General features: G+C 42.9%; 1 protein-coding gene across 1 annotated transcript in view; it reads right to left on the minus strand.

Annotated features, from left to right (window-relative positions):
* LOC147882232 (kinesin-like protein KIN-14I) overlaps positions 1 to 18,626 on the minus strand; it is a 47,213-nt gene that overhangs the window by 15,436 nt on the left and 13,151 nt on the right. The window contains exons 6-14 of the mRNA XM_087401298.1: positions 12,699 to 12,798; positions 12,263 to 12,444; positions 11,538 to 11,653; positions 11,201 to 11,303; positions 10,823 to 10,975; positions 10,580 to 10,726; positions 10,254 to 10,463; positions 9,681 to 9,845; positions 5,299 to 5,481 (exon numbers count right to left, since the gene is read on the minus strand). Coding sequence (XP_087257424.1) covers positions 5,299 to 5,481; positions 9,681 to 9,845; positions 10,254 to 10,463; positions 10,580 to 10,726; positions 10,823 to 10,975; positions 11,201 to 11,303; positions 11,538 to 11,653; positions 12,263 to 12,444; positions 12,699 to 12,798 — 1,359 coding nt within the window. The remainder of the gene's footprint in view (positions 1 to 5,298; positions 5,482 to 9,680; positions 9,846 to 10,253; positions 10,464 to 10,579; positions 10,727 to 10,822; positions 10,976 to 11,200; positions 11,304 to 11,537; positions 11,654 to 12,262; positions 12,445 to 12,698; positions 12,799 to 18,626) is intronic.

Below are 18,626 nucleotides of genomic sequence, written 5' to 3' on the forward strand. Positions count from 1 at the left end.
ACCTCCGCATCTGTAAACCCCCAAATGAGTACCAGGGGTGAAGGACATCCTAGTGGCCAGGAGGTGCAGCAAAGGAGGGGCTGAAGGAGGTAGCACCCTGCCCTTATAGAGGGCAAGCAAGCTGGTCGGCTGGCCAACCAGGTTGGCCAGCACACTGCCCCATAAAGGCATCCCACGGCCCCATTTATGGGGAGCTGTGGGGTTGGTTGGGACAGGCTGATCTGACCAATTTGGGGCAGACCAGTCAGCCATTTTGGACCCCGTTGGGGGCCTATAAAAAGAGGCATTTGGGCCTCATAATGCATCCAGCAAGTCAGCACACAAGGGAGCAGAAGGAGCATCCAGTGCTCATTCCTTGGGCCTACATCCAACAGGAAAAGCAAGAGCAAAGGTGCTGCATACTTAGCTCTACACAGGGCTGAACCCTAGGCTGTCTACAAGAGCAGCAAGGAGCTAAGATCTGGACAGAGATTCTACACACGCTCAATGTGGAGCACATAGTCTCTAGTTCTAGAGATATCCGGTGTATAGTATAAATACGTGGTGGTAAGATCAAAGGACCACACTCTGGTGGGACTTTGGATCTATCTCTCTTTGTCTTGTGTCCATAGTTTGGGACGGAAATATATTCTTTTGATAGCTTCTATATCTTGCTGGATCATTGTCTATTGTTGAGTCTGCACATCTATTTGGAGCACACAAAGTAAGGAAGTTTGTGATTCCACCCCCAATCCCGCTGTGTGAGCTCCTGGGCTATTCTATCAATCTTCCGTTGTGCATACCCTCTGTTGGTTGATTTCTAACATGGTATCAGAGCCTAAGTAGGAGGCTCACAAGTGTGGGAGCCTAAAGGCAGGGCCCTTGCTAAAGGACGACCCTGATTCAGAGGCTCTCGGGAATCGACTTCCACGGCTGGAGGATAGTGTCCTTGCGAGAAGGAGGGTGACTCAGGTTCAGTCACGTGTGTACGGAGTTCTAGTCTACAGAAGGTTGAGTTTGCTTTTCGTTTTTGTTGTGTGGTTTAGCAGCAAAGATGTTGATTTTAGAAGCCTCTTCAGCCACTTCTCTCCCTTCCTCCTCCCTCAGTCAAGTTCTTTCTTTCACCATTCCTAACTTTGAAGAGTCTGAGAAACTGAATGAGACTAACTATCCTATCTGGAAGGTGAAGATCTCGAATCATTTAGTGGCTCAAAAACTATGGAAACTGACAACAGGAGCCGAGGCGAAGTCAGAGGATGTGATGGACAACAATGGAAGGATACTCATACCAGTAGATGGAGAGGAGCTCGAAGCATGGAAAGATAGAGATGCCCAAGCCCTGGCATTGATCATAAAGACTATGCAGGACTTTGTGCTTCCTCACATCCAAGTGACTGACATGTCACTAGTGGTGTGGGCCATTCTAAAAGATTTGTATGAGACAGATAGCACATCTCGGATCTTGCTTCTTTAGCATCAACTCTTCAACTTGGATATGGATGAAGGAGATTCTGTACATGACCACTTGACGAAGGTCAAGTTGGTGAGGGATCAACTAGCATCGGTTGGTCAGAAGGTGGACTCGTGCCAGTTGGCCTTGATGGTACTGAGGAGACTACCTCAAAGTTTCAAAAGCTTCGTTACGACTATGACTGCAGGACAGAGGACCAAACCTTTGACTTTTGAGAGGTTGGGTCCAATACTCCTCGAGGAAGAAGCTAGGGAGAAGCTCTACAACAACGACAACGATGACACGGCATTATTGGCAAAAGATAACGCCAGCAAATGAAAGGGCAAGCCTACCGGTGGCAAGCCCAAGAAGGATGACTCTCGAGATGACAAGGACACTTCTAAGAAGAGAAAGCAAAAGAAAAAGTGTTTCTATTCTGACACGCCAAGCCATTTTGCGAAGGATTACAGAAAGAAGAAGGCGGATCAAAAGAACAAGGAGTCGTCCAACTCGGATTCAAATGGTAACACAAAAGCCAAAGCTAATCTCCATGTGTTACTGAGGTAAGATGTGCAAACCTAGAAACCAAAGTAATGATGTCTGACATTGAGATGTGGGCGGACGGGGAGTCGTAGACCTTTGTGAAGATGAAGGACAACATGGAGTGCTTGGAATGTTCCAGATGCGGTGGATGTTGATACTGACGAGGTTGGATTCCATGGAGTGCCCTAGGGTTTCGTGTTCAGATGGTTGCCTTGAATATGGAGAGTCTGAGGCAAGGGCTTTCTCTAAAGAATTTGTCCTTTGGATGGGGAATGAGGTGTCCTAACGAGGCGACTCCCCCTACGTGAATACACCCTTAAAACCCTTAAACCGTGGGGAAAAGAGACCCCCCATTCTCCCTAACGAGAGGTTGGATTGGAAAAAGATTTTAAGGGGGTGATCCACCCACCAAGTACCCCCTATAATGGTGTCTAGAGCTCCAATCCACTCAAAATAAGTAGCTGAGTGTACTAGTTTACAGCAGAAAAACAAGAAGAAGAGATCACTTCAAGCTGTTTTTTTTTACACAAACAAAGCGGGAGTCAGATAAGTATCACCAACTTTATAGCACTTGACTTTTGCTGTAAAATAAACCTCTATTCTGAAATTACAGCAAGTCATTTTCTCTCTTGTATTACTAAAAGGAAAGAATGAAAGGGAAGGGAGATTTAATAATTAACTTGTCCTTTTTCCTACCACTACCAAAAGGAGATAGGAACAGAACAATATCACCTCCTCAAGAAGAGGTTAGTTTAGATGACACATCTTGAGTATAATAACCCATGAGTAAAATTACCTTCGTCTCTCCTTCAAGAACCTCTTCATAGGGAGTTCTCCTTTGGAAATGAAAGGAGAAACGAGTCCATCCAAGAGCAAGGCACTAAGTACTTTTCAACTCAAAACCCCGTACACATGGGCAAGAGGGAGAGAGGAGTCTCCTGTTGATAAGTTGGTTTCTCAGCTTATCAATATGATTGAACAGTCCATAATAACAAATTTAGGGACTAAGAGAGTGCTGAATTTTGGAGATGAAGATTTAAGTACCCCTTCAAAGAGAGCCAAATTCCAACCCCGAGAGAGCATAGAATTCCCAAAACATGATGGAGCAAGAGAGGCGGATAAAATCTTTAATTGGATTCACCATTTTGAGCTGTATTTCGCCCATCAAGATAAGACCAATCACGAGAAGCTTGCGCTTGCCACATTGCATCTACAAAAGGATGCTTTGATGTGGTGGTCCTTATTACAAACTGGAAAAGAGCCTATTCTTCAATGTTCCAAGTTTGAAGAGCAACTGAAAACCACTTTTGTGCCTCCAAGGCATGAAAAAGAATTGACCTTCCATTGGGAAAGGCTTAGGCAATTAAACAACGAGAGTAACACTGAATTTGGAGCCAGGTTTTGAAAACTCTCTTTAGAATTATAAGTATTAAGCAATCCTAAGACCGAAAGTGAAGTACGAGATTGAAATATTTAATCCAACGACTCTTAAAGACCTCACTAAATTAGCTGAAATAGCCGAGAGGAAGTTTAATCCTCATAAAACCTTCAATTAGGGAAAGTAGAAAGCTTCTGTACTAATTGTTAACAGCCAATCACATCTTGGATGGATAACATTTCCTTCCATCACTGAAAAGGCTGATTAAGGAAGGTAAATGCTTCGAATGTAAGAAACATAAGCAAAGGCATCCATGGCAAAATGTCCTATTCTATTAGGCAAAATCGCCAAGACCAATTCTGTGAGGGAAAGGCAAAGCATCCATGGGCTGCTTGGAGGCAGCCAACCAGGCCTTATATAGGGCAGACCAAGGGGGCTGGGCCCTGCCTTGAAAGGAGGGCTAAAGCCCTAGAAGTGTGGGCCTAAGGCCCCGGTTTGATAGCCCTTAAAAAGCTGGACCAGCAGCAGACTGGTCGGCCAATCTAGTCAGCCAGAATGAGGCTGACTGAGTCGGTTTTTGCAGCAGGCCCTCAGCCTATTAAAGGAGGGCCTCCAGCCCTCATTTCATGTCTTCTGGAGCAGCAAAAGACAAGCAGTCAGGAGCAGCAGGAGACCTACTCTTGGAGCCTATTCCTGGAGGACCAGGAGAGAAGGAAGAGCTGCAGACTGAGCTTGGAGGGCTGCCTACACAGGGCAGCAAGGTTGAGAAGATCATTCTGGATGGAAAGTCTACACACGCTCCAGGTGGAGCACGTGGGCTGGAGTCTAGAGATAGCCAGCAGATAGGAGGAGTACCTTGTGGTAAGATCAGAGGACCACACCATTGGTGCAACTCTGGATCTATCTTTTTTGTATTGTGTCAATAGCTTTGGACGGAAATATATTATTTTGGTGGTTTCTCTATCTGGCAGGTTCATTGTCTATTGATGAGTCTGCACATCTATTCTATGCACATAAGTTTAAGAAGTTTGTGATTCCACACCCCCTCCTGGGCTACGCTGTGCGTACCCTCTGTTGGATCATTTCTAACACATTTTTCAGGTTATGGCGGCTGCGTGTTGAGCACAGAGCGAACTATTATTTCGCCTTTTACTAAAGAATATGTTTCAAGTTATTGAGCAGAATAGTATGAAGAGATTTAAGCAGCATGGTATTCAGAAGAGGACTCTGAGCATGAAGAGATATTGAAGAGACCTTGCAATGGTTTTCTTGCATTTTGAATATTCAGCATCAAGAGGAACATAACTTGAAGATGAATTTAAGTTCTGATTTAGAAGAGATCGTGTACTATCAAGAAAAGACAATTTGTAGAGTATGAAGAGACAATGCAAATGCAGAAGTAAAAGAGAAAAGCGTTCACAAGAGAAAGAGACAATAGAGGATCCAAAAGTGGACTTCTGCCCATTCAAGCAGGAGCGAGTATCACGACAAGAGAAAATCACTAATTTGTGATTAGTAGACATTAAAGCATTATTATGTAATATACACCAATTTAATGGTGCAACATATATTTGTATTTATGATCTAAATGGGAAGATGAAACTTGAGTGCTCTCAAGGGACATTAATAAAATGGTATCACCCTTCACTGTGAATCTCACGTAGCATTCTCATTTGCATCTCTCCACCACCTTGCATGTAGATCGAACAGAGAAACAAGTACTCTCATGAGGGCACTCTTCCTCCATTGAAGGGCCAATTGGCATTCAAATTCTGCATGCATTGCACACATTTCCATCCTCGAGAAGTCTAGTTCTTCACACTACTTCCAAACAAGTCTGTGACAATTATAGAGATGGTAGCCTGTTGTTACTGATCAGCAAAGAAATTATTACACCCACATACACAAAACCAGTATTAAAAAGTTTGACTAGATTGTTGCATGGTACCTGTGCATCAGACATAGCAGTTTGTGATATTGTTCCTGTATTCGATCGAGGCAGATTCTTCTCTCTTCTATTCACAGATCCCCCAGCCGGTTTAGAAGAAGCAGTGTCCCCATCTATGCAACCTTGCTGCAAGGTATCCTTGGTTAATGACCTTTCTAAGGCAGCTTTTTCTGAGATTGCAGCCTGCACATGAAGAAAGAACAATGACATGAGATATAACAAAGTAAACATGTGTCCATATGCAGCCTGCATGTATGTTGAAACAAATTAAAACAGAGCTCAATCAGAAACAGGAAAGAATGCACGGGTGCGAGCAAGTTAGTTGGACTCCTGAATCAACAAGAGACAACCCTTATTAAACTTGGAAAACAATTATCATAGCTCAAAATGTCAACATACATGAAGTGACTTGTAGCATGAATTTTTTATGTATCATGTTATAATTATTAGGAAGAATGTGGCCATGCATCTTCTAGACTAAGTGCACCATGGGGTTGAAATGGTATATGGTAATTTCTTACACATTGAGTAGAGTGTGAGTGCATTCCATGTGCAATCAAGAGAGCTTAATTTGGAACTTGGGAGAAGGGACGGATGGGAACATTTGGGTGGGAGGAGGTTGGTAAAAATTGCATTGTACATAAAATCAAATTTTGCTAAGCTTGTTACAATGGGAAGAGTGGAAAGAAAAAACCTAACTATGTCACAGGGAATAAGAGCAATGTGGCATGCTACTTTGCAACATTAAAAATTCACCTTCAGATTAAAAAGTGTCCCAAAGTAGGACCCCTTGAAAGATGTTCAAGTCTTTCTAAAAGAAGAGTATGTATAGTCAGCAGCAAGTTTAAACACAAACATACTCAAACCAACCACTATAACAATTACAGGAATAATATTGTCAGGGGATGAGCAAATGCATTGGAAAGAAGAGATTGAAGAACCCCTCAAGAGTCTCATATGACACTGCAGAAATGGCAATAATGAAAAAGTGTTTCGTGTGCTTTATTTCCATGCCTGGACCTCTAAATATGATTCTGCACGCAGTCATACTTGTTTTGGGAATGACTAAGGTTCCCAGCAATACTGAACAATAGACGAGTGGACAGTGGTATATTACCTAACCACTAAACTTCTAATGACTCATAAGACTAGGATTTTAAATTTTGAGACGGAATGCTGGAATCACCTCATTTGTGTATCGGCTTTCTGCGCAAGGAATAGAAGATTTGCCAAAATAGAAGGCGGGACTTTGACTTCAAAAAAGTAAGGATCAACAAGAAAGAATGGACACTAATTGAAAGTAGGAAAAGGCCTTACTTTGGAAGAAATGAATGCATAGTTGGACTCAATTCTTAGAAAGATAGCGCTAAAAACAATTTGGGAAGAATGAAAGCAGATCCAAACAAAGCCTGGTATGACAGAGAGTGCAAAGTAGCCAAGTTAAAAGTGGAAAGATGACCAGTGGTCTGAATATTAAGAAAAAAAAAAAGAATTTTCTAAGATACAGGGGAGGGGGCAAGCTTTCTTCAAAAGAAGGTGAAAGCAGTTATCCACAGAGTTTGAGTATGACTTTTAAAATGCCACACCCAAATTTCCATTTGAAGACTTGAACTTTCACTGTAAAAGAAGGCATAAAACTACATTAAAAACAATTAGCCTAGATAGAATCCAGGAACATTCCCAAACTCATCCTCTAAAAACACAACATTCACTGTAAAAGAAGGCATAAAACTACATTAAAAACAATCATGCTTGCAAATGCAAACATGAGGGAACAGTTTTTCCATAGAGACTACAACAAAGGAAAACACTTTGCAGAGAAAATAAGGACATGACACACAATGCTTAAGAGCAAAAATGCAGCCCCACAAAAACAAATTATGGAGGGGGAGAAAGGGACACTATACAAACTGATCACTGGCTTGAACAATATAGCAATAAATTGTAGGTAATAATAGTAATGCGTCCAGCCTTGTGATATGAAATCAACACAAATAATGGAGTTGATAACAAAATGATAGTAGCCAGCAAGGCTCAAAACCATCAACTCCAATATGTTTCAGCCAGAACTAGCTACCCATGAAATCCCCATAATCAGCATCGGTGTTCCACACGGGTGCAAACCATAATCTCTAGCACAAACACACATCCACACATCTACACACAGAAGCATACACATCTACACACAGCATACATTTAAACAAAGGTTTCACATTAAGTTTCTCTTAAAATTCCACAGGCAAACAGCAGAGTTAGTCATGAGGAGAAGACTAATCATGAAATCGAAACCATCCAAGCTATGACAACTTTTGAAGACAAAAATATTTCATTTTCGCCTCACCCAAACAAACATTCTGAGCACAAATGTATCTTGTAGGCCAATCGACTACTGAAAATATAAAATTATCATACATCATAGCCTTAAGTTGTATGAGAAATCCACACAATAAAATCTGGAGTTTCGACGATACAACAAAAATGCAAGTAGTTCCAACAATATAACACAAGATGAAACCCACAACAAAATCTGTCATTCCGAGTCCCACAATCAACACAAATACATGCAGTTCCAACAATGCAACATAAGATAAAATCTGTAGTTCGGCAATACAACACCAAAATGCATGTTGTCCACAAGCATGGTCAAACTCAACATGTAAAAGTCAAACACGCGCCACAAACTTAAAAGGTAAGATGTTCATGTCAGGTAATATGGCAATGGAATATGGTTCTCATGCTGATTGGCAAATTAACAGAACAAACCCTCTCCATATAAAATCCAGTGGATAGGTTGTTTAGAGCAGTGGTGAAACAAAAGCTAAGCAAATGGCACATAAAAAATGAGCTAAGAAACCTTGTAAGCAAGCTTCAAACCTAAGCAATCCAAAATAGACCCATTTCATTAGAGACCGACTCAAACAAAATTACAAGCTCTGTCCATCTCAGGGATAAGAAAAAAGAGGGGGGGCTGAAAAAGAGAGGAAGGCGGGAGACAAGGGAAAGGAGAGGGTGCCGGGCAGGAGGGGGGAAGAGGGGAGGGCATGCTGAAAGGAGGCGGGGAAGCAGGGAGAGGGGGTGGGGAGGGCTGAAAGGAGGCGGGGGGTAGGGCGGTGGCACAGAGAGGAATAGAGGAGGCGGGGGAGTAGGGAGGGGGTGCGAGGAAGGGGAGCGGGCTGGTGGGGGCAGGGAGAGGAGACGAAAATGCAGGGAGGGGAGGCGGGAGGACTGAGAGGAGGCAGTAGGGCTGAGAGGAGGCATAGGAGCAAGAAGGGGATGCAGGGGGGCAGTAAGGGGGGCAAGGAGAGCTGAGAACAGGGCGAGGGGGCTGGGGGCTGAGAGGGGAGGGAGTGGGCTGAGAGGAGAGGGAGGAAGGGAGCTGAGGGAGGCTGAGGGGATGAGGGGGGCTGAGGGAGAGACAGGGAGGAGCTGCAGCTCACAGATGAACAATTCTAAAAGAAGTTTTGGAACACCAAAACAAGGTACTTGGACTAGCACCGAAGCTAGCTCAGCAAGTACTATCTACATAGCAAGTCTATACTCTTTTCTTTCACCGGATGTAAAAGATCACTATTTGTTGAGTGATCACCAGTCAAAGTCATGCACATAACACCCAATGTTCACTTCTAGAAACCACCCAAAAAAAAAAGAGAGACCCAAAATGGAACGAAAAGGAAATCAAGGAAACATGTGTCCCATCTATGCTCATTGCACTTAACACGGAACATCAAACCAATCATTTTGGCAACTATGGCGACCTCTCCGCATCAAATTCCATGATCATCTCACAAACCACCACAAACACAGAAGCAAAGGCCTTAACCAGCTGACATTCCAACCATGTGAATTCAAGACGTAGAAATCTCTCACCCCTTTTTGATGAGCATAGAGACGTATCATTTGTTGTTCAGTTACCTGATCTAGTATGGGATCAGCAGACTAGAAATTTTAACGAAATGCACTCTACTGCTGTCTGTCCAGACTCCACACAGGAAAATCAATTCATATACTATTTGGCTGCCAATGTAAGCAATATGGCAATATGAGTCATTTTGAAGCAGCCTAACTCACCCTCCGCTAGAGATATTTTATAACAGCCAATCAATATCCGTTAATAAAAACATGGGAGCACCCGCCTTTTTACCCACCACAACCACGTCATCATACATAATCACAATGAATCCCTGTGTTTTCATATGCTTTTACATTTGAAGAACACTTTGAAATCAAAAACAAATAAGATGAACAATCTATCAAATTTTATCCTCGTTGACCATAAGCCCAAGTGATGTTTTCAATGGCATAACAAAAGGCAAACGGGTCACATTCATATAGCCTACCCTAGCAGGTTTGATATCAATAAGTCCAAGCAGAAATAATTTCACCTGTAGTAAAAACTCCTTCTCTTCTAGCAACCTTCTTAAATTTCCACTTTCTTCAGTGACTTCGTAGAGAGATTGATGCTCTGCACGTAGAGAATCTTTGAGACTTTCTGATTCCTCTTGCAGTTCTGTTTCCCTCTTTTCACGATGTCTGAGCTCTTCAGAAAGCTGCAACAAAAAGGAACACCTTAGAACACAACATAGACAGCCAAAAAGTACTGCTGACAATAGCCACTAAAAAATAAGTGGCATCCACAAACATCCTTTGTTCATTCCAAAACAGCAATAGACTGCCATTATGAAGGACTAAATTCCATTCGCATCGCTTTGAATCATAACCATGCTAAGTATCAAACAACTGTGGAGGATTTGGTACAAGGGCAAATCACTTGCTGAGTGCTGATATGCTACACCCAAAAAAGCATTGAAGAATAATCAAAACATAAGAGGTTCAGGCAACACAACAACCAGCAAGAAAGAAATATGTAAATTCAGAAAGACAACAATAAACATAAATATGTATTATTTATTTTCTATCATGCTTCCAAGCTAGTTGCAATATTAAGAGCTACTTACTTGGTCCATTTTCCTCTGTGCTTCTTCAAGAAGTTTGGTCATTTCTTGTACACGCTTTTCATATATCTCCATCCCAGGAGGCTTGATATTTGCCATTGTTGAATCACCATTACTTTGTACGGCGCCATTTGCAACTGATCGCGTCCTAGAATAGCGCCTCAACATTACATCATTGATGTGTGTCTGGAGAGCAACACATATTTCTTCTCCCTATAGGCACCCGTTTTCCAAGAAAGTACAAAAAGAAAGACAGTTAGGCATTTGATCCACAATTATCAGACCAGAAAAACCCCAAACTGAGAGGTGTTCTTGTATTTGAGATGTACCTGTTTAGTCTCGAACTGAAAAATGTGTAGGACACCTGCCACCCGCATCTTGAAGAAAACTGCCATGTTGCTGCTACCGAACTGCATGATATCCCGTAGCTCGGCAGAGTGCAAATACTCTTTTGGGACTGGTCGAAAAAAATGTACCTGGGCACCCCGATTGAGGAATATTCAAACGAACACCAGAAGATACAGGCATCCCAACAAGTTACAGATACAACCTACGCAAAGGCAGCTACCTACCCCTCGCTTATTTATCCCCAATATGATCCGTCCTGGCAAGAGACCAATGGGATCCTCAATTTTGCGGGCACTGAAAAACACCGAGTTACCATATGGTAGCAAGCGTAACACACGCAAAAATTGTTGACGTGAGTCATCTCTTGACAGGTGCTCCTGTTAAAAGGGGTGAAAAGCCTTTGCATATTCAGATATTGATATATAAAATTCTGAAGGTTTGAAACATGCCTGAATGAAAATTGATAGCAACACTGCTCTCTATTGTGAAAATGATTTTCAGCATGTTTAAAATTCCGAGACTTGAAACATGGCTTGATGAAAACTGAGAGCAGCAGTTTCCTCCCTATGTGTAAAGAATTTTCAGCATACATAATAAATTACCAAAGAATGATAACGTGACAAAATCTCCGTCTCCCAATCACGCCTGGCTCTTGTAACTGCCACCTGCTTTGGTAAATATCTATCCAGCAATGCAGGCCAATCCCTGCAACAACAGATGACATAGAGTACATAAAAAGAGGGAACAAACTTGGTGACATTTCAAAGTAAATTCAAGCTGTCCAGGACAAGCAAAAAAAGCTTGTAGGAGACAGGATTAATATCTAAAATGGAATTGACTTGAGACATAATTCGCCCAAGATCAAATTCATTGACAGATCACCTCAATCCCCAGAGCTTTGTAAAAGCAATCCTATCACCTATTACTCTCTCCACTTACGCAGTAGTTTCAGGATTGCTCACAGAACCTATCTCTGCAAATATTTGTAAAGCCGCTAGCTGTGCAGCATCATCCCTCCCAACAGGATAATTTCCAAGCAAATAGTCATGTTGCAGCTGCCACAAAGCCACATTATCATAGAATGTCCATCCATAAAAAACAAACCAAGCAACTATTTGTGTGTTTCTTTGTGGCTAGCGCACCTGTGCCTCTACATTTCACAACACAATTTCTTGCTGATGTATGCTCACAGCTAGCACTGCTCGATATGGCAGGATTTACTGAGGCAAGCGTTAATGTAAACAGAGTATACTGATTAATATCCTCGCTAATGGCCAGTATTACATGGTGTCTGGAAGAAGGGCAATGAGATGTCCAAGAGCATTACTGAGGATGGGACATCACTCTTAGGATCAAACACTACTTAAATAACTGGACAGCAAGCCAGACGCACTAAGAAGGGCAATGAGATGTCCAAGAGCATTACTGAGGATGGGACATCTCTCTTAGGATCAAACACTACTTAAATAACTGGACAGCAAGCCAGATGCACTAAGAAGGGCAATGAGATGTCCAAGAGCATTACTGAGGATGGGACATCTCTCTTAGGATCAAAAACTACTTAAATAACTGGACATTCAAATGGACAGCGAGCAAGACGCACTAAGACATCCAATATAGCATCGTTCCTTGTGACTCCAGCATGTCGAATGCTCAAATAATACCTGAACATAGGAGAGCTGCACAAACATTGGTTCTGCAATGGCTTCATCTGATTCTCGGAAAAGACGCTTCTTAAACACCAGCTTGCATTGGATTATTTCCCCTTTGCTTCTATCCTTTGCAGCTTTGAAGTCACTCAGTAGATCCCCAACATACTTGTGATCATCTAAACCTACATATTCTTCTGCGCATATGGAACAGGACAAGGTCACAAAAACACAAATCCGGTCCATCCATGCATGCCTTGAACTAACCTCTATCGTAAATATAATGGAAATCCTCATCATTCTAAAATGTTCATGTCTTAATTCTCTAGGAAATAACCATTAGAACATACAGGTAGCAGAATACAAGCTACTAGACACCAAACATGAACAATATTGAAGTTTACCCTAACAACCATTTCAATGAATAGAAATCCCTAGCGAAAACACTTACCATTTCCAGTATCCAGCACCTTCGAGCCTGTCAAAACCTTTCTACATTCAAAGAGACTAAAAGTGTTGAAAATGGAGAGCTTGATTATCCCAGCAAGTTCCTATGACAATTTACACTTATGTTAGTCTCTCTCTCTCTCTCTCTCTCTCTCTCTCTCTCTCTCTCCACTTTTGATGTGATCTCTAATCTTATATCCTACTCTCCACACTCGTACCTCTCTCTCTCTCTCTCTCTCTCTCTCTCTCTCTCTCTCTCTCTCTCTCCGCCCGTCGTAGCTTCTCCCGTCGCTCGTCACCCGTCCATCGCGTAGCCTCTCCATCTCCTGCTTGTAGCAGCACCGCCACCAACCAACAGCACCAGCAGAACAACAGCAACGCCACCAGCAACAGTGCCACCAAAAGCGCGGACAGCAACCTCGTTTCCAGGTCACATGCAACAGCGCAAGCCCTAACAATGCTACCACAGGGATCACGCCACCAGAGGAAGTTCGTAGCAGGGTTTATCTAACTCCAGGGTTTGGGCTGAACCCTAACCCAACCCTGGGCGTTAGCCACAGAAGGGAGGTGCCAAAAATACACGCAGGCCACTATGGAAGAGGATGCCAAGGCTCTCATGGCCTTCCCCAAGGTCAAGACCTTTATTCCGACTCCGACCCAAGCATCATATTCCTCCATCGCAGCCCTCCCTTCGCCGCCCCCCCCCCCCTTACATGTTTGCAAAAACGCCTTCCCCATATGCAAAGAATTATCTACAGCAAAAGAGAATGGTGAGCATGATAGACCCACAGGAGCATATTTATTATTTACAGCAGGAAATCTGTGAGCTCAAGCTCAGACTTGCACCTCTAGAGAGGAAAACAAATGCTTGGGAAGGACAAGGAAAGCAGGAAATCATTCACGAAGTATTACACATACACAATACATCAGCACCCACACCACAGATGGTGACTATAGTCCAGGACTTGTACAATTCAGCTCTAGTCATTGAAACAGGAAATTACAGCAACATTGGACACTAAAATCAACACATCGGATGTATATGTAGAAGTACAAGAACAGGAAAAGAGGGTGGTTATTGCAAGATTCATACGGATAGGGGGGCTACCATAGGGCTGGTTTGAAGAAAGTCAAAAGGAAAAGTTGGAAAATATCATGGAAACAATCCCACAAATAGAGTGGGAAGCTGAAGATGTAATAGCTGTGATCCAGGAGAGGACACAAGCCAAAGTATGCTTCCAAGGCAAGATGAAAAGAAGCAAGATTCTCAAGCAAACAAATAAGTTGAAAGGTACTCAAATATGGATAGCGGAGGAGCTCACCCCAACACAGCTCAAACTGAAGGCCACTGAATTGACTTAAGTGAAGGATGCTCGAAAGGAAGGAAAATGGGTTGTTTACGAGGATGGAAAAGCACTAATCAGAGATTTCAAATCCAAACCTAAAGGCTCTCAATCTTAAACTGATGTTAATCAGGCCACCTTTAAGATAGTATTTGAATGTAGCTATGCTATAATAATTCGGGGTTGAGCTGTTATATGCACTCCCTTGATTCTCTCTGGATTTTTCCAGATGATGTAAGTCTTTTTGACATTTTGTACTTTGTCCCATAGGCCCGCGAGGTCTCCTACGGACATTAATCTCTCTCTCTCTATCTCTCTCTTCCCCCCCCCAAACCGGAGAGCCACCATGGCACCTACTTATGCCTTTGAGTAGTAGGACTTACAACAAAATGTGAGTAACAGCAACACCATTCATACATCAAGGAAGTTTTATTAGTGCTTTGAGTTAGAGAGTATAACCTTATACTTGTTAGTGTCAAAATTGGCATCCAACCCCAAAAGCCCATTGTCCCCCCACTTATTAAACATGTCCCTTTGCCATGTGGTCACTATACACAGTATGAATGAATGATCGAGGGTTTTGCTCCTAGTAAAATAGTGTGAAAAAATCACTACATTCTACCAATATTGTGAAACTTTAAAAATGAGTTTGAAAACTTTTGCCAAGATTTTATATAATTCAGGTATGTAACATTGGTACCCGTTTTAAGATTCCCTCAAAAATCATTAAAATTATAACTTTTTCAAAGAAAGGTCATATTTTACGTAGTACAATTTTCAAAGCTTTTAAAATTGGCTAGTATGAGTTACTCTTTGATCAAATCTCTTTGATCGTACTTTGTCTCATAGACCCTCGAGGCCTCCCCAAGACGTAAATCTCTCTCTCTCTCTCTCTCTCTCTCTCTCTCTCTCTCTCTCTCTCTCTCTCTCTCTCTCTCAATATCAGTATCTGGAGGACATATGGACCTCACACGCACTGAGGAGGTCCACCCGATCCTAGCTCTACTCAGAGGGGACCTGCCGTGCCGAGGCGTCACTCTTGACATGGCCCACTGGATACAGAGATCACGGAGACCACGCCCCTTGCCACAATAAGAGACGACCTGACAAACACAAATTCGAGACATCTTCGCAGACCAGAGGAGAGGCACTATGGTACCTGGTTATATCTTTGGAGTACTGGTTTTTGAATTTGTGTTTTTGTAGCATAGCACTCAGCATGAGCCTTAGCGAGCCCTTTGCTTCAGCCCACAGTGGCTTGTATGAGTTACTCTTGGATTGTACTTTGTCTCATAGGCCCGAGAGGCCTCCTGAAGTTGGTAATACATCTCTCTCTCTCTTGACATAGCCCACCGGATCCGGAGATCAAGGAGACCACACAACGAGACGGCTCAACAAACACAAATCCAGAATATCTTCGCAGCCCATCAAAAAGCCACCACGATGACAGGTTTCGACTTTTGAGTCTCAGCTTTCAACTTGCACCTGAGTTTTGTGTTCAAGCTCTTCAACTTAGCTAGCACTCAACAAGGGCCCTAGCGCACGCTTTGCTTCAGCCCACTCAAGCTTGCATGAGTTATTTTCTCTTGGTGTACTTTGTCCCATAGGCTACCAAAGAGAGCATGGAATGAAAGTCAGAAGCTTCAAAAGACAAACAAGGGCAAGATTTTGACATCCGGATGGGCACAGGACCTAAAAAAATGGTTCAAGAAGTGGGAAGTAGAAGAGTATTTAAACTACTCTTCAGAGGAGATTGATGAAGAGGCTTTTCATTATGACCTGCTGAATGCACTACACAGGAAATGGCAAACAGCAGAAAACAAAGATAAATTTGAGTACTATCGCACATATATCAACCCCGAATATTGGTCAATTTATACAGGAAGGGAGACAACAACACAGAAGTACATATGTACACCTATAGCAGTGCATAAACGGAGGGCTTTAGCCTCACTTCGCACCCGATCACACCAGCTGCAAATAGAAACAGGGGGATGGAAAAAGATGCCAAGGGAGAGTAGAATATGCCAACTATGTGATCAAGGTATGGTTGAAACAGAAGAACACATGGTAATGATATGCCCTCACTATGCACACATTAGGGAAGAGTTCAATCACCTCCTTGAGGGACATAACAGACTGGCTGATTTGCTGCATAAAGGGTCACCTTCAGCTTTAGGAACATTTGTGTATAAGCTCTTCAAGCATAGGAATCCACCTGAATCCTAGAAGGTGATTTCTCTTTCCACCCTCCCATCTTCGGGAGGAGCTTTCATGTACTTGTGATATTGTATTGCTCAGGTCCCATAGGCCGGTTTTGGTCTTCAGAGGACGATAATATATTCTTCTTCTTCTTCTTCTTCTTCTCTCTCTCTCTCTCTCGACTACCAGTAGCTAACAGCTGGTAAAGAATATGTTGTGAGGCCACGCTTGCCCCAATCAATATGTGAGGCCTCCCAAAGACCTCTCTCTCTCTCTCTCTCTCTCACATCAAATGTCGAGTGCCCCAAAGGTTTCTGAGGGTCAAACATGTAACTAAGATCTCTCACTCGCCTAAGATAGAAGCATTCCTATGTGGTGCCTCTCCGTGACTTGCTATGACAAATTGCTGTCTTGTTTTCCTATTAAGCTTGCCGGATTGATTGATGGTGGGATCGAATCTTCGAGGCTTGGCATGAATTCGAGGTGATGGCTATCAAAATGGGTTGACGATTCCGCTTGGTCTAAGGTCTCTGTAGTTGCAAGAACAACATTGTAGAACCCAAGCCAATTCTTTAGGCCAAAGCGTCAAGAAAAATGCCACAGAGGTTGTAAAAGGGCTACCCCTTGTTTGTGGTTCTTGACAACGTGAAGAAAGCATAGGATATTTACAATTTCAAAGTGTGCTTTTTGATTTTGTGTCAAGTTTCAACATTCTTTGCCAAAATTTGTTGGATATTTTTGGGAGGCTTTTTATTGGACCTTAAAGAGGAGTTGCCGGTGACACAATTGGGGTGACACAGTGGAATAGTCGACACAAGGCATTTGTTGATGATTGCTCGAGTGCATGGCCTAGGGACAAGTCGACACAAGGCATTACGATGGATGATTGCTTGAGTGGTGACCCATGTTTGAGTTTTGATCAATGCACACCATCATATTGTTGATTGGGGGATGTTGGTTGTCCAACAACATCTAAGGTATGGTGTAGGCACCAAGAATGATGCAAGCCTCGGAATAATTTGAACTAGGACTAGAGCAAAAGCTTTTCAACTGATAGAAAACCAAGATGAAAATTGACTCAAGGATTCACACAAAAATCACTTCAATTCACCACTAACAAGAGCGCATCCCTATTGGGCTTGTTGCTCACTACAAAGTATCATAGATAGCCACAAAGTCTTACACACAACACACTGCAACATTCACGAATGACGACATGCTTAAATCAACTCATAAGCCGACTGATCAAAACCGCTTCTCCTCGTAGTCACCAGCATGCAACCTCCTATCCCTTGACTGTGTAGAGAAGCCAAGAGTCATGTGCCCTCCCTAGAACTGCCGAGGTCGACTCTCATCACCACCCTAGAAAGAACTGGAATGAGGGCATCCCATTGCCGCCTCCTTCTATGTAGTTCCATGCATGCATGAAAGGCACGTGGATATACATGCCTAACCACACCACTACACAAACCCCATGAGGATGAGTAACAACTAACCCAACAATCCCCCCTCAACCAAAATGAGGAAAGAGACGATACTGTGTAAAAACATTCTCCTACAAGTGCTCCCAAAAAACGACTATGCTCACAAAGAGCTAACACCCAATGCTCACAAAGAGCATGATTAAAAAGCATAATCCTGATCACTGAGATGATCAACCTCAGCCAGCATGGTGACATCACTTGTCTTTTGATCTTCCACTATCATTGCTTCTTCCTTGGTCGATTTTAGTACCTCATCATGTTGCTTTGTATAACAATAGTTTTCTATGTGCCCTTCTTGCCACAATTGTTACACTTCCGTGTGTCTCGTGTTGATCTCTTCTTATGATCACTTGTTGCATATACCCTATTATCCAACCACATAAAGTTATTGCGTTTCTCTTTGCTCAAGAGCATCCCCACGCAGTCCAGGAAATCCATGTCATCATCAAGCCTCAAGATGCGAACGATTTCACCATATTGCTCCGGAGGTAGACTTCTAAGTAAGATAGCCTCCTTATCTCCATCTTCAACCCACGCTCCTAGATCACTCAGCTGCCTTAGAAGAGCTTGCATGCGGTTTAGAAACACCCCAAACGTTTCTGACTCGTTCATCTCAAGGTCGAAGAGATCCTGTTTGAGGTTGAACTTCGAGTGTTTCATGCGTACACCAAAGAGAGTGTCCGGTGTTTGCAAGTTCTCTGCTGCAATTGCCTTCACATCCAGGTGGTGAAAATACTCTGGACCTAGGGCTCTTCCCAAGTATCCCAATGCCTTCTCGTCCTACTCCCAAATTGGTATTTTGTAGGGGCTCTAGCTGCTCCTTCTGCTCCCCTGTGCACTGACCTGCTGGATGATTTATGCCCCTCCAAAGGGCTCTTTATATAGGCCTCAAGAGCCCTTGTA

The sequence above is a fragment of the Dipteris shenzhenensis genome, chromosome 30 (genome assembly GCF_047967505.1).
Source record: "Dipteris shenzhenensis isolate YYH24624 ecotype China chromosome 30, Dip_SZ_1.0, whole genome shotgun sequence".
NCBI lineage: Eukaryota > Viridiplantae > Streptophyta > Polypodiopsida > Gleicheniales > Dipteridaceae > Dipteris > Dipteris shenzhenensis.